The sequence below is a fragment of the Oncorhynchus mykiss genome, chromosome 30, assembly GCF_057628025.1.
Source record: "Oncorhynchus mykiss isolate SJ-2025 chromosome 30, ASM5762802v1, whole genome shotgun sequence".
In the NCBI taxonomy this organism is placed as follows: Eukaryota; Metazoa; Chordata; class Actinopteri; order Salmoniformes; family Salmonidae; genus Oncorhynchus; species Oncorhynchus mykiss.
In genome coordinates, this window is record NC_143051.1 from 30815547 (window position 1) to 30831539 (window position 15993).

The following is a 15993-nucleotide window of genomic DNA, read 5'->3' on the forward strand; positions in this document are numbered from 1 at the left end:
TGCATGTTACACTTATATTTTTGTTCAGTATAAATATATATATATATATATATATATATATATATGTATTTATTTATATATACCTATAGTACCGCTCAAAAGTTTGGACACACCTACTCATTCAACTGTTTTTGTGCACTCTTTCTTGGGCCAAGAAACACGAAAAATTGACATTAGACCGGTGGAAATCTGTCCTTTGTACTAATGGACCGCAGAGTGAAGCAGCCAACAAGTGCTCAGCATATGTGGGAACTCCTTCAAGTCTGTTGGAAAAGCATTCCTCATGAAGCTGTTTGAGAGAATGCTAAGAGTGTGCATAGCTGTTGTCACGTTCTTGGTAATGATGAGACCAAGGCGCAGCTTGATAAGAATACATTCTTCTTTAATTAACGAAGAACACTTAAACAAACTAACAAAACTAACGTGAAGCTATGATAAACTGAGTGCTGACATGCACCTACACAATAACCCACAAAACCAAAATGGAAAATGGCAACCTAAATAGGATCCCCAATCAGAGACAACAATAAACAGCTGCCTCTGATTGGGAACCAATTCAGGCCACCATAGACCTACATTTACCTAGACATACCAAAACCCCATAGATGTACAAAAACCCTAGACAAGACAAAAACACACATACCACCCTCGTCACACCCTGACCTAACCAAAATAATAAAGAAAACAAAGATAACTAAGGTCAGGGCGTGAGAGCTGTCATCAAGGCAAAGGGTGGCTACTTCGAAGAATCTGAAATAAAAATATATATTTTGACACTTTTTGGTTACTACATGATTCCATATGTGTTATTTCATAGTTTTGATGTATTCACTATTATTCTACAATGTAGAAAATAGTTTAAAAAAAAATAAAGAAAAACACTTGAATGAGTAGGCGTGTCCAAACTATTGACTGGTACTGTACATAAGCACACATGCACTATAAAGTATGTGTTTCTTTCTGAGTCAAAATTTAGGCCGGAATACCATCCAACACAGATTAGTGAGCTGCGCACAACAGTATACTTTAAAAGGCAATCATGTTAGCTGAAGACTCGCAATCAAGTCAATCGCAGTGCACAGGTCATTCATCTGTGTTTTTTTAATCCTTACTCTCATCATTACTGTTACTTTATATCAAATGACAACCTATCCATGCAAAGGTCTCCAAAAACAAGGACAACAAAGAGACACAAGTGTAGTATAAAACAGCACTCTCTTGTGGTCGAATAAATGTTGTTTGTATTCATGCCAGCTGGGTTAGCTCCACAGACATGCAGCCATTAGTATTCTCCACTAGAAAATGTCTCACAAAAGACGAGTGGCGGGCAAGAGGACAGCTGCACACTGTGTTTCACTTTATATCAGTTCTCTTACAAAAGTCCATGTGGGAAGATTACAGGACAAGATGCTCTGACACACTTTATTCAATTTTTTTTATGGAAAAGGAAGCCGAAAACCACTAGGAATCCCTTTAAACAGGACTTGACCACATGAAGAGGACGCTAACCAGGGATGTCTGAAACTATATAATTGTTATATGAGTATCCATAAACACAGGTTTGTATCCATCCTAATGGCGACAGACTGATGACGGGGAATAAAATGGAGGTCATGCCTGGTTATCTTTCAGGAAGAACGTCCTTGGACTTGAAGTCATTGCGCCGCCAGCTTTTCTGCTCTTTTTAATTAAGAAAACAGTGAATAGAACTCAAGCATCACCCAGAGACACCACCAAGAGCAATTCCATATCCAGAAAAAGCTGCCTGTGCAATATCCTCAAGTACATGATACACACAGTATAAAATAGGGCTCTTTCAACCGGTTCTTAACTTTTACCAGATCTATTTTGTATATTCTCCTACATACCTTTCACATTTCCACAAACTTCAAAGTGTTCCTTTCAAATGGTACCAATAATATGCATATCCTTGCTTCAGGGCCTGAGTTACAGAAAGTTAGATTTGGTTATGTGATTTTAGGAGAAAATTGAAAATAAGGGGGCATATCCTTAAGAGGTTTTAAAGCGTAAATCATAGTCCATAGACACTAAGACTTGATAGTCCGGCGTCCCATTGTGACATACGCGGCTCTGAGACCATTGTCCCCGGGGGACGCACAGTTCCAACGCACACCTTCCCAAACTTCACAACCAACGCAGCTCCCATGTACAAGTTATTTTTTTCATCTGAACGTGTTGACAGTTAGAGAAATTGCTTGGGCCGCGCTGAGAATTTGACAAGTATGAATGCCAACGGTACAATGTTCTAGAACACTGCTGTGCAAAGGCATACAAGGTTTGGACTATGTTACCCGTTTTATGCAGACACAAAAAGACAGGTAGAATGCAAGCAAAACGTTGTTGAGAAGTAACTGTGGGGAAATAGGTTATCACAACCCATACTGCACTTTATTATGATATCAAACACTTATACTGTACTGTACTGTGTTGTGATGCACTGTGCACTATAGTCACCAACCCTGAGCCAAGGGGGCTGTGTTTTTTACATTTATTTTATTTATTTCACCTTTATTTAAAAACCTCTTGTAACTACCCATCCCGGATCCGGGAGCGTAATCATCAACTGACACTAATTAGCATAACACAACGGACATAAATATTACTAGAAAATATTCATATTCATGAAATCACAAGTGAAATATATTGAAACACAGCTTAGCCTTTTGTTTATCACTTGTTAAGCATTTGTGTACGTTTATCAATAGCCTAGCATAGCATTATGCCTAGCTAGCAGCAGGCAACCTGGTCACGAAAATCAGAAAAGCAATCAAATTAAATCGTTTACCTTTGATGAGCTTCTGATGTTTTCACTCACAAGACTCCCAGTTAGATAGCAAATGTTCCTTTTTTACAAAAATATTATTTTTGTAGCCGAAATAACTCCATTAGTTCTTCACGTTTGGCTGAGAATTCGACCGGAAATTGCGGTCACGACAACGCCAAAAAATATTCCAAATTAGCTCCATAATATCGACAGAAACATGGCAAACGTTGTTTATAATCAATCCTCAAGGTGTTATTCAAATATCTATTTGATAATATATCAACCGGGACAGATGGCTTCTTAGTAGGAAAGAGAGAAACAATGGCCCCATTTGTCCCTTACGCACAAAACACTCTGAGAGACTCCAGCTGACCACTGACGCAATGTTGACGTTCAGGCTCATTTTTCTAAATAAAAGCCTGAAACTATGTATTGTGACACTAGACACTAGACACATTAGGGAAGCCATAGAAAAAGGAATCTGGTTGATATCTCATTCACTGCTCAATAGAGACGCATAGGAACGCAGAGGTTTCTAAAGGGTCACTTCCTGATTGGATTTTTCTCAGGCTTTCGCCTGCAATGTCAGTTCTGTTATACTCAGACAATATTTTTACAGTTTTGGAAACTTTAGAGTGTTTTCTATCCTAAGCTGTCAATTATATGCATATTCTAGCATCTTGTCCTGACAAAATAGCCCGTTTACTTTGGGAACGTTATTTTTCCAAAAATGAAAATAGTGCCCCCTAGATTCAAGAGGATATTATTAACCAGGTAGGCTAGTTGAGAACAAGTTCTCATTTGCAACTGCCACCTGGCCAAGATAAAGCGTAGCAATTCGACACATACAACAACACAGAGTTACACATGGAATAAACAAAACATACAGTCAATAATACAATAGAACAAAAGGAAACAAAAAGTCTATATACAGTGAGTGCAAATGAGGTAAGTTAAGGAAATAAATAGGCCATGGTGGTGAAGTAATTGCAATATAGCAATTAAACACTGGAATGGTAGACCGGCAGAAGATAAATGTGCAGGTAGAGATACTGAGGTGCAAAGGAGCAAAATAAATACATAAATACCAGTATGGGGATGAGGTAGGTAGATAGATGGGCTGTTTACAGATGGGCGATGTACAGGTGCAGTGATCTGTAAGCTGCTCTGACAGCTGGTGCTTAAAGCTAGTGAGGGGGATGTGAGTCTCCAGCTTCAGATATTTTTTCAATTCGTTCCAATCATGGACAGCAGAGAACTGGAAGGAAAGACGACCAAAGGAGGAATTGGCTTTAGGGGTGAGCAGTGAGATATACCTGCTGGAGCGCGTGCTACGAGTGGGTGCTGCTATGGTGACCAGTGAGCTGAGATAAGGCGGGGCATTATCTAGCAGAGACTTGTAGATAACCTGTAGCCAGTGGGTTTGGCGACGAGTATGAAGCGAGGGCCAACCAACAAGAGCGTACAGGTCGCAATCGTGGGTAGTGTATGGGGCTTTGGTGACAAAATGGACGGCACTGTGATAGACTGCATCCAGTTTGTTGAGTAGAGTGTTGGAGGCTATTTTATAGATGACATCACCGAAGTCGAGAATCGGTAGGATGGTCAGTTTTACGAGGGTATGTTTGGCAGCATGAGTGAAGGATGCTTTGTTGCGATATAGGAAGCCGATTCTAGATTTAATTTTGTATTGGAGATGCTTAATTTAATGTGAGTCTGGAAGGAGAGTTTACAGTCTAACCAGACACCCAGGTATTTGTAGTTGTCCACGTATTCTAAGTCAGAGCCGTCCAGAGTAGTGATGCTGGACGGCCGAGCAGGTGCGGGCAGTGATTGATTGAAAAGCATGCATTTAGTTTTACTTGCGTTTAAGAGCAGTTGGAGGCCACGGAAGGAGAGTTGTATGGCATTGAAGCTCATCTGGAGCTTAGTTAACACAGTGTCCAAGGAGGGGCCAGAAGTACACAGAATGGTGTCGTCTGCGTAGAAGTGGATCAGAGAATCACCAGCAGGAAGAGCAACATCATTGATGTTTACAGAAAAGAGTTGGCCCGAGAATTGAACCCTGTGGCACACCCATAGAGACTGTCAGAGGTCCGGACAACAGGCCCTCCGATTTGACACACTGAAGTAGTTGGTAAACCAGGCGAGTGTGTGTGTGCAGCTTTTTGTTCCAGCCCACCACAAACACTTCTGTTCCAATCAATTAGTTGAATCAAATTAGTTCATTATGGTGCCTTTAGTGCAGGGCTGAACCAAAAGCCTGCACACCCTGTATCTCTCCTGGAACCTGGGTTGGTTGACTACAGGTGTACTGCCGCAGTACATGTCTCATACAAGAGGCATACCAAGGTCAAATCACATAAACAGCTACAAGATGGCACTGATAGAGATGGAAGCTTCGCTTCTAGTCCTTAGGAAACTGTGCACTATTTCGTTTTTTAAATGTATTATTTCTTACATTGTTAGTTCAGAAAAACTTAAGTGTTATTACATACAGCCGGAAAGAACTATTGGATATCAGAGAGACGTTGACTTACCAGCACAACCAGCACTACGACCAGGAATACGACTTTCCCAAAATGGATACTTTGTCTGCACCTCCCAGGGCATTTGAACTGATTCCAGAGGCCGACCCAAAACAACGCCGTCGGAGGAGAGGGTACCGGAGCGGTCTTCTAGTGAGGCTTCGGATGTGCGCACACCACCCACCGCTTCAGAGTATATTACTTGCTGATATCCAGTCCCTACAGTAGTTAACAAAATGTATGAAATCAGGGCAAGAGTTGCTTTCCAAAGAGATATCTGGGATTGTAACATACTCCGTTTCACAAAAACATGGCTAGCTGGGGACATGCTGTCGGAGTCCGTACAGCCAGAGGGTTTTTCAGTGCATCGAACCGACAGGAATAAACATCTCTCCGGTAACAAGAAGGGCGGTGGTGTACGTTTCATGATTAACAACTCATGGTGTAATTGTAACAACATACAAGAACTCAGGTCATTTTGTTCACCTGACCTAGAATTCCTCACAATCAAAAGCAGACCATATTATCTGCCAAGAGAACTCTCCTCGGTTATCATCACAGCCATGTATATCCCCCCGCAGCGGATACCAAGACGACCAACAAGGTACTTCACTGGACTTTATGCAAACTGGAAACCATATATCCTAAGGCTGCATTTATTGTAGCTGGAGATTTTAACAAAGCTAATTTGAGAACAAGGCTACCTAAATTCTATAAGCATATCATTTGCAGTACACAAGCGAGTAACACGCTCGACCATTAAAACCTTCCCTAACCAGAAACCGTGGATTGATGGCAGCATTCGCGCAAAACTGAAAGCACGTACCACTGCATTTAATCATGGCAAGGCGACTGGAAACATGACCGAATACATCAGATTAGTTATTCCCTCCATAAGGCAATTAAACAAGCAAACCATCAGTATAGAGACAAAGTGGAGTCGCAATTCAATGTCTCAAACACGAGACGTATCATGTCATCATGAAGTGCTTTGAGATACTAGTCAAGGATCATATCACCTCCAACCTACCTGTCACACCCAACTGCTTACCGCGCCAATAGGTCCACAGATGATGCAATCGCCATCACACTGCACACTGCCCTATCCCATCAGGACAAGAGGAATACCTATGTAAGAATGCTGCTCATCAACTACAGCTCAGCATTCAACACCATAGTACCCTCCAATCTCATTATTAAGCTTGAGACCCTGGATCTCGACCCTGCCCTGTGCAACTGGGCCCTGGACTTCCTGACGGGATGCCCCCAGGTGGTGAAGGTAGGAAACATGACCACCGCTACGCTGATCCTCAACACTGGGGCCCCACAAGGGTGCGTTCTCAGCCCCCTTCTGTACTCCCTGTTCCCCCATGACTGCAAGGACATTCACGCCTCCTGCAGATGCAACTACAGTGGTAGGCTTGAGTACCAACAACAACAAGGCAGCCTACAGGGAGGAGGTGAGGGCCCTAGGAGTGTGGTGTCAGGAAAATAACCTCTCACTTAATGTCAGCAAAACAAAAGAGATAATCGTGTACTTCAGGAAACAGCAAAGGGTGCACCTCCCTATCCACTTCGACGAGACAGCAGTGGAAAAGGTGAAATGTTTTAAGTTCCTCGGTGTACACACCACCGACAAACCGAAATGGACCACGCACATAGACCGTGTGGTGAAGAAGGCGCAACAGCGCCTCTTCAATCTCAGGAGGCTGAAAAAAAATGTGTCTTGTCACCCTCACTAACTTTTTTGTGTGTCTTGTCACCCTCACTAACTTGTCACCCTCACTAACTTTTACAGGTGCACAATTGAGAGCATCCTGTCGGGCTGTATCACCCCCTGGTATGGCAACTGACCGCCCACAATGGCAGGGCTCTCCAGAGGATGGTGAGTTCTGCACAACGCATCACCGGGGGCAAACTACCTGCCCTCCAGGACGCCTACAACACCCGATGTCACAGGAAAGCAAAAAAGATAATCAAGGCCACTGCCTGTTCACCCCGCTTCTATCCAGAAGGCGAGGTCAGTACAGGTACATCAAAGCTGGGACAGAGAGATTGAAAAACAGCTTCTATCTCAAGGCCATCACTAGCACAGAGAGGCAGCTGCCTACCTACAGACTTGATATCATTGGCCACTTTAATAAATGGTACACTAGTCACTTTAATAATGTAATGGGTGCGGGTTGGTGGCAGGGAAGTCAGGCGCAGGAGAATCGAACTTGGTGTAAACGGAGTTGTTTAATCAGTGCTTCACAAAACTCCAAAACCAAAATGACAAAATAATAAAAAGTGGGTATAAAACCCATCGCGCACCAACACATAATACACAAACATACAATCAAACAATCTCAGACAAGGACATGAGGGGAAACAGAGGGTTAAATACACAACATGTAATTGATGGGATTGGAACCAGGTGTGAAGGAAGACGAGACAAAACCAATGGAAAATGAAAAATGGTTCAGTGATGGCTAGAAGATAAGTGACGTCGACCACTGAACACCGCCCAAACAAGGAGAGGGACCGACATCGGCTGAAGTCGTGACAAATAATGCCACTTTAAGAATGTTTACATTCTCGCATCACTCATCTCATATGTATATACTGTATACTGTATCCTTCACTATCTATTCTTTACTATCTATTGCATCTTAGCCGCTCTGTTACTGCTCATCCATATATACTTATATATTCTTATCCCATTCCTTTACTCGATTGTGTGTATTAGGTTTTGTTGTGGAATTGTTAAATATTACCTGTTAGATAGTGCTGCACTGTCGGATCTAGAAGCACAAGCATTTCGCTACACTCACAATAACATGTGCTAACCATGTGTATGTGACCAATACAATTTGATTTGATTTGAAGCTATGTAGCTCTTGCACCCATTTTAGTGAGGTTGTGTTTTCTGTCACTTAATTTCAAGGTTGGGGGATGCTTAATGGAGTGTTTAGTTTAGCTCTCCATCCCTTCACTTCTGTCAGGACACCTCTCACTTCTCTGCTTATGCTCCCACTCCTCCATCTCCCCCTCTCCTCTCCACCCGCCCAGCCTATATGTTGTGTCCATTACTGAAGTGAACTAAATGAGCCCACAGTCCCAGAGGCTGAGTGGTGAAAGCCAGAGAAACAGAGTGCACTCAGAGCAGCCAGGCTCTCACCTCCTGCAGGGTGGGATGAAAGACAAGAAGGTGCATGATGTCCTGGTTTCCCTGGATGAGGAGACTGAGGAGACAGTGTCACGGGGGAAGCAGAAGATGTTAGCAGTCTCTGCACGGCCCAGCGAGGCACAACATCCGCATTTTGTTTTATAGAAAACTACAAAAGGAACGGTTCTGGCACAGACACACAAGAGAAGGTTGGCGGCTTGTTTTTAATTCTCTCAGCTCATTGTCTCTTCATCGCTGGTCTGTCCTCCGTAACCCTAGTTCATTCATCTAACTTCCCCTTTTTCAATGAATACCGGAGGCTCATTCAAGTTCCTTTATTAAGTACTACCTCTGACTCTTCCCCGCAGCCTTGTCTGTTAAAGGGATAGTTCATGCAAATTACAATGCAATTTGGGTGAACTATCCTTTTAACAACCATGTAGAACCCAGTTACTTTCTGTTTAGTAATTTAACCTGCTTCCACATATTCATAAATCACTCATGTCCCGTTACCACAAAAAAGCCCCTTAGGGAAGATTACTCTTCAACTCCCCAGTGTCTGTTTTCTCTATCACACATCCCAAGAGTTTGCTCATCTTACCTCTACAGTCATTTATGGCTGCATTGTAAGTTGAGAAATGTTTGTGTGCTGTAACTTGAACTTTCACGTAAGTCAAGTATTAATGTCAATGGGAGATTGATGTCATTGACGTGGAAATCTCTAGTAAGGATAATTACATATTATTTGGGCTGGAGATTCAATAGATTATAAATCCTAATGGATTTATCCATCCATCCTTCCTTTTCACGTAGCTAATAAAAAGTGTGTGAATCACACAACCACCCCCACTATTGCAATTTCAGATTCTTGGTTGAAAATTATTTTTGTTGTGGTTCTTTTACCTCTTTTTCTCCCCAATTTCGTAATAACCAATTGCTACAGTCTTGACCCATCGCTGCAACTCCCGTACGGACTCGGGAGAGGCGACGGTCGAGAGCCATGTGTCCTCCGAAACATGACCCTGCCAAGCCACAATGCCTCTTGAAACACTGCGATGCAGTGCCTTAACAGCTGCTCCACTTGGGAGTGAAAATTACATTTGATTGAACCCAAGAGTCTATCAGAAAGTGTCTTCAAATAAACTGAAATAGCATTAAAAAGAAATGGAAATTGAATTTTAGCCAACCCCCTGATTTGACTTCATTGAAATTGAATTGACCCCAACCCTTGTGTCAACATAGTTGTACTACCTACCAGTGGTTGAAAACTCTTCAAAAGTTCAAATTCACAACCAATGGTGGCAATAACATTTGTTTGTCAAGACTGAATCTTCAGACGTAGCTTGGGAGGGTGGATGTTCTACACTAATGTGGGCTCTGGACAACAACCTTTGTGACCACAAAGCACACAAGCCAAGGATAATAACAAGTAATATACTCCCACTCTGTCACCAGCCATTTTAAATCACGTCTGGCAAATTAGGTTGGTTAAAATTAGCCCTGAAGTTGAATATTGATAATAGTTTGGTAGTTATGAGCTAGAATCATATTGGTGCCACTAGATTAAAGTGCCAAAGCAGTGCCGCGGGGGTCAGATCATATATGTGCAATGATCTTCTTCAAGAGGGGTTGTATTGAGAGGAGAAGAATACCCATCATAAACTCTCCTCAGAAAATAGTTCATGGAATAGACAACAGTTCAATGGAATAGACAACAGGTGGAAATTATAAGCAATTAGCAAGACACCCTCAATAAAAGAGTGGTTCTGCAGGTGGTAACCACAGACCACGTCTCAGTTCCTATGCTTCCTGGCTGATGTTTTGGTCACTTTTGAATGCTGCCGTTGCTTTCACACTAGTGGTAGCATGAGACGGAGTCTACAACCCACACAAGTGGCTCAGGTAGTGCCGCTCATCCAGGATGGCACATCAATGCGAGCTGTGGCAAGAAGGTTTGCTGTGTCTGTCAGCGTAGTGTCCAGAGCATGGAGGCGCTACCAGGAGACAGGCCAGTACATCAGGAGACGTGGAGGAGGCCGTAGGAGGGCAACAACCCAGCAGCAGGACCGCTACCTCCGACTTTGTGCAAGGAGGAGCAGGAGGAGCACTGCCAGAGCCCTGCAAAATGACCTCCAGCAGGCCACAAATGTGCATGTGTCTGCTCAAACGGTCAGAAACAGACTCCATGAGGGTGGTATGAGGGCCTGACGTCCACAGGTGGGGGTTGTGCTTACAGCCCAACACCGTGCAGGACGTTTGGCATTTGCCAGAGAACACCAAGATTGGCAAATTCCCAACTGGCGCTCTGTGCTCTTCTCAGATGAAAGCAGGTTTACACTGAGCACATGTGACAGACGTGACAGTCTGGAGACACCGTGGAGAATGTTCTGCTGATTGCAACATCCTCCAGCATGACCGGTTTGGCAGTGGGTCAGTCATGGTGTGGGGTGGCATTTATTTGGGGGGCCGCACAGCCCTCCATGTGCTCGCCAGAGGTAGCCTGACTGCCATTAGGTACTGAGATGAGATCCTCAGACCCCTTGTGAGACCATATGCTGGTGCGGTTGGCCCTGGGTTCCTGCTAATGCAAGACAATGCTAGACCTCATGTGGCTGGAGTGTGTTAGCAGTTCCTGCAAGAGGAAGGCATTGATGCTATGGACTGGCCCGCCCGTTCCCCAGACCTGAATCCAATTGAGCATATCTGGGACATCATGTCTCGCTCCATCCACCAACACCACGTTGCACCACAGACTGTCCAGGAGTTGGCGGATGCTTTAGTCCAGGTCTGGGAGGAGATCCCTCAGGAGACCATCCGTCATCTCATCAGGAGCATGCCCAGGCGTTGTAGGGAGGTCATACAGGCACGTGGAGGCCGCACACACTACTGAGCCTCATTTGGACTTGTTTTAAGGACATTAGATCAAAGTTGGATCAGCCTGTAGTGTGGTTTTCCACTTTAATTTTGAGTGTGACTCCAAATCCAGACCTCCATGGGTTGATAAATTTGATTTCCATTGATCATTTTTGTGTGATTTTGTTGTCAGCACATTCAACTATGTAAAGAAAAAAGTATTTAATAAGAATATTTAATTCATTCAGATCTAGGATGTGTTATTTTAGTGTTCCCTTTATTTTTTTGAGCAGTGTATATTTACAGCAGCCATGAAGGTTTTAAATGATATCACTGAAGCCATTGACAAAAAACAGCACGGTGTTATTGATCTCTCTAAGGCTTTTGATACAGTTGATCATGCTATACTAAGGCAGAGATTGTCGAGTGTATGTCTTTCGGAGCATGCAGTTGCATGGTTTGCTAACTATCTGTCTGATGGAACTCAGTGCACTCAATTTGATGGTCTTATGTCTGTTAAATTGCCTGTCTTGAATGGTATGCCCCAAGGCTCTGTACTTGGTCCTCTCTTATTCACTATTTATATAAATGATTTAGACAAAAATGTCCAAAATGCACAACTTCATTTTATGCTGATGATACTGTTATTTACTGTTGTGCCTTGTCTCTTACAGAAGCTTTCCAGAACATGCAAACTGCTTTTTATACTGTTCAACATACCTTGTGTCAATTGAAGCTTATCCTCAATACTGACAGAACTAAACTAATGGTGTTTTCTAATGCAAGAAATAGTCCTCTGAACCTTTCACCTATTACTTACTACCTGTCAGGGCAAGGAGATTGAGGTTGTAACCTCTTCTAAATATCTTGGAATTTTCATTGATGACGGCCTCTCTTTTAAATTGCATATTCAACTATTTACAAAAAAATTGAAGCTGAAATTGGGATTTTATTTTAGGAATAATGCCTGTTTTTCTTTTGAAGCCAGAAGGAGGCTAGTATCAGCTACATTTATGCCTTTACTAGACTATGGGGATATTTTATATATGAATGCTTCCGCTCAGTGTTTGAGATCATTTGACACTCTTTACCCTGGCACTTTGAGATGTATTTTAAACTGCAAAACCCTTACGCACCACTGCACTTTGTATACCAGGGTTGGCTGGCCTTCTCTAGTCACTCGTAGGCTGTCACTGGAATACTTTTATTTACAAAGCCATTTTGGGTTTACTACCTTTCTAGTAGTGCATTTTTATTGTTCAGAAATGTTCAGAAACTTTCTTCGTTCGCTGGACTTTATCCTGCTAACTGTTCCAAATGTCCGAACTGAATTTGGTAAAAGGGCTTTTATGTACTCTGCGCCATCATCTTGGAACACCTTACAAAATACTTTTAAACTGGAAGAACTTGTCCCGATTGGTGTTTTTAAATCACTAATGAAGGATTTTGAGGCTGATTCCCTGACCTGTCAATGTTTTTAATTTGCTGTTTTATACTCTTGTGAATTCAATGGTTTACTAGATTACTTGTAGTTTTTCATGTTGTCCTGTCTGTAATTCTTTTGTAATGACTTGGTGGTGCCTATCTTGGCCAGGGCGCTCTTGAAAAATTGATTTTAACCTCAATGAGCTCTTCCTGGTTAAATAAAGGATAAATAAATAAATAAATATATTTACTATATTTACTACTTTGTTTTCAATTAAAATTGTCAAAATGAAACAAAAATAGCTTCTTAGCAAAGAGCATTTCTCAAGCAAGAATTTTGATAGGACTGTCTGGGACTGGTCTGAGTGGGGAGGGGAAAACTGAAAACTAGATGTTATTGGCAGAGAGGTTTGGAACTCTCTTATTGGTCTATTGATGATGTCACCGGGCAGGCCAAAACTCCATCCCACCAAAACAGGCTGAAAATTCAAGCAGTCTTTTCAAACAGCTCTTACACAAAAAGGGATTTGTCCTAATTTCCACAATATTATTCCAACTTCATAGTGTGGAAATAAATAGAAAACACAGGTAATCACGATTTTGACTGTACTGGACCTTTAAAGTCGAATGTCACTGACAGAGACTGAGGCTTCTAGCCTGTGATGCCAAAGGCAACATGTCCACTAAGAGACTGCATTAGAGGGGGGAGTGAGAGAGAGAGCAGGAGAGAGAGATAGAGAAATAGAGGTAGCAGGGAGGAGACAAGAGAGGGAGTGTAAGAGAGAAAGAAAGACTAAAGGCAGTGAGAGATGCTATTTATGACCCTGTCTAAACTGAGAGTTACTAGGAGGGGTACTGTACTAGTGGAGAAGAGCAAAAAAGAAAGTGGTGAAGGAAAGTATGGAGTTGAATTATGTGTAAATTTCTACATTAGAAAAAGGGTGAAGACGTCTACTGTACGCTTCTTAATGTCATTAAAGAGCTTTGCAAGATGTTCCACAAACCATATCAGAACTCTCAAATGTCCACATAAAAACCCTCGTTCATCAGCAGCATTTAATAGGCGACACCTTCGGCACATAGTTGGTTCAAACTTTAAGCTCCAAAACAAAGTTTAAAACGTATCAGCCAAAAGACACTGCATTAAGATTATGTCATGAAAAGTTATGTTACTGGGTTTATCCTCAATCTGATGCAAAGACGTTAAAATTACGCTGCCAAATGTCACAGTAGAATAAAGAAATTGTTCTTAACATATACTTTTGTCCTGACAGTGCGCGGGTGAGCTTCAAAGAAATACGACCCTAAATGGTCTAATCCTGTTTGTAGCCCTATTATAGCGCATGTAAATAAGAGTAGGCTAAATTCAGGACCACCGGGGGAGGAACGCAATGCGAGGAAAGAAAGAAAAGCTCCATGTCACACATAAGTGCAGGTTATGGGTAAATACAATAAATATACTTTGACATGGTCAACTATAACTTTCTGCCCTCATTTAAGCGGCATCGGTCCAAAGCTGTTAGGCTAAATTAAATAAAACGTCACCTACCGCATTCTTTTGACAAACATTTCGACTAATGGTTGTGAAGTACTGGACTTTATAATATTTTTGGTTGAAGTGAAGTGAATTATTTTCGGTATCGGCTCCCTCTTGGTGCAGTGCGCGCGGGATATTGCGGCGTTCGATAAGGGACGGTCCTCAATAATGCAGGGAGCTCTATGCAGGTATGGGACGCGTGCGTCCGACCGGCTGCAAAGAACAGGGAGAAAAGAGGGAGTTTGAGACAGTGAGGGCAAATATAAAATCTTGAACTGCCCACTTTTTTCATGCAACTAAGAGGATGGAGGAGAATGTGTCCGTCAAAAAGGGATGGGGTATAAAGTGGGATGGAATGACAGCCTACAGAGCAATGCAGTTGAACTGCTTGAGCAACGTCTCAATGTAGGCTTATTCGTCAGAAAACTGATGGTGAATATGACATTTAATGGAAAGGACACAGGGTTCTATTGCAGTAAAAGGGCGAGAGAAGAGAAATGCCGTGCGTAGAGAGGAGACAAATGGGGATAGTGCGTCAGTCAGTGCAGCATGCGGGCAAGTTGCTGATGCTGCAGGCACGCGCTGAAAGAGAGTATCCACTAGATTAGCAGGAAGCAGGCAAGAAAACGATGTGAAGATGGGCTGCAGCCTACGAAAAAAGTATATTGAATATAACGTATGCCTGCAGATAACCATGAATAATGCATTTACAATAGGCTTATAATGCACTTACAATAGTTTAATATTGGTCAATGAACATAATGCAAATTATTTAGAAATTCTATATATTATGTTAAATTAAGATATTATTTAGATCAAAATGAGTACATGCAATGTTTATGTCCACAAAGGTTGACAAAGACCTTTGAACTTCAAAGTTAAAGCAAGCACAGTGTGGCATCCCATCCTAAGGGTAAAACTGTGAATTTTGGGAAACAGAGTAGAGTTGAGTGGTTGGTACACAGTACATACAGTGCCATCAGAAAGTAGTCACACCCCTTGACTTTTTCCACACCTGGATTGTACAATATTTGAACAATATTCTTTTTAAGTTTCAAGCTCAGTCAAGTTGGATGTTGATCATTGCTAGACAGCCATTTTCAAGTCGTGCCACTCAGGAACATTCAATGTTGTCTAGTAAGCAACTCCAGTGTATATTTGGCCTTGTGTTTTAGGGTATTGTTCTTCTGAAATGATAATTTGTGTCCCAGTTTCTGTTGGAAAACAGACTGAACCATATTTTCCTCTAGGATTTTGCCTGTGTTTAGCTCCTTTTCTTTCACATCATAAATAACTCCTTAGTCCTTGCTGATGACAAGCACACCCATAACATGATGCAGCCACCACCATGCTTTAAACTATGAAGAGTGATGTGTTGTGTTGGAGTTTCCAGAAGATAAAGTTAATTTCTTTGCCAAATGTTTTGCAGATTTACTTTAGTGCCTTATTGCAAACAATATGCATGTTTTGGAATATTTGTATTCTGTACAGGCTTCATTCTTTTCACTTCTGACAGAAAACAAATATTGCAAGATAAAGTTAATTTCTTTGCCAAATTCTTTGCAGCTTTACTTTAGTGCCTTATTGCAAACAATATGCATGTTTTGGAATATTTGTATTCTGTACAGGCTTCCTTATTTTCACTTCTGACAGAAAACAAATATTGCAAAACGTAAAGCTGCAAAAAACGTATTCATGATTAGGTTAGTATTGTGGA

General features: G+C 41.9%; 1 protein-coding gene across 1 annotated transcript in view; it reads right to left on the reverse strand.

Annotated features, from left to right (window-relative positions):
- The window catches only part of LOC110489431 (brevican core protein), a 39835-nt gene extending 25182 nt beyond the window's left edge, over positions 1 to 14653 (reverse strand). Inside the window, exon 1 of the mRNA XM_036971024.2 lies at positions 14289 to 14653. Within this exon, the coding sequence (XP_036826919.2) occupies positions 14289 to 14308 (20 nt within the window). The 5' untranslated portion in view covers positions 14309 to 14653. The remainder of the gene's footprint in view (positions 1 to 14288) is intronic.
- Between the last annotated feature and the right edge of the window lie 1340 nt (positions 14654 to 15993).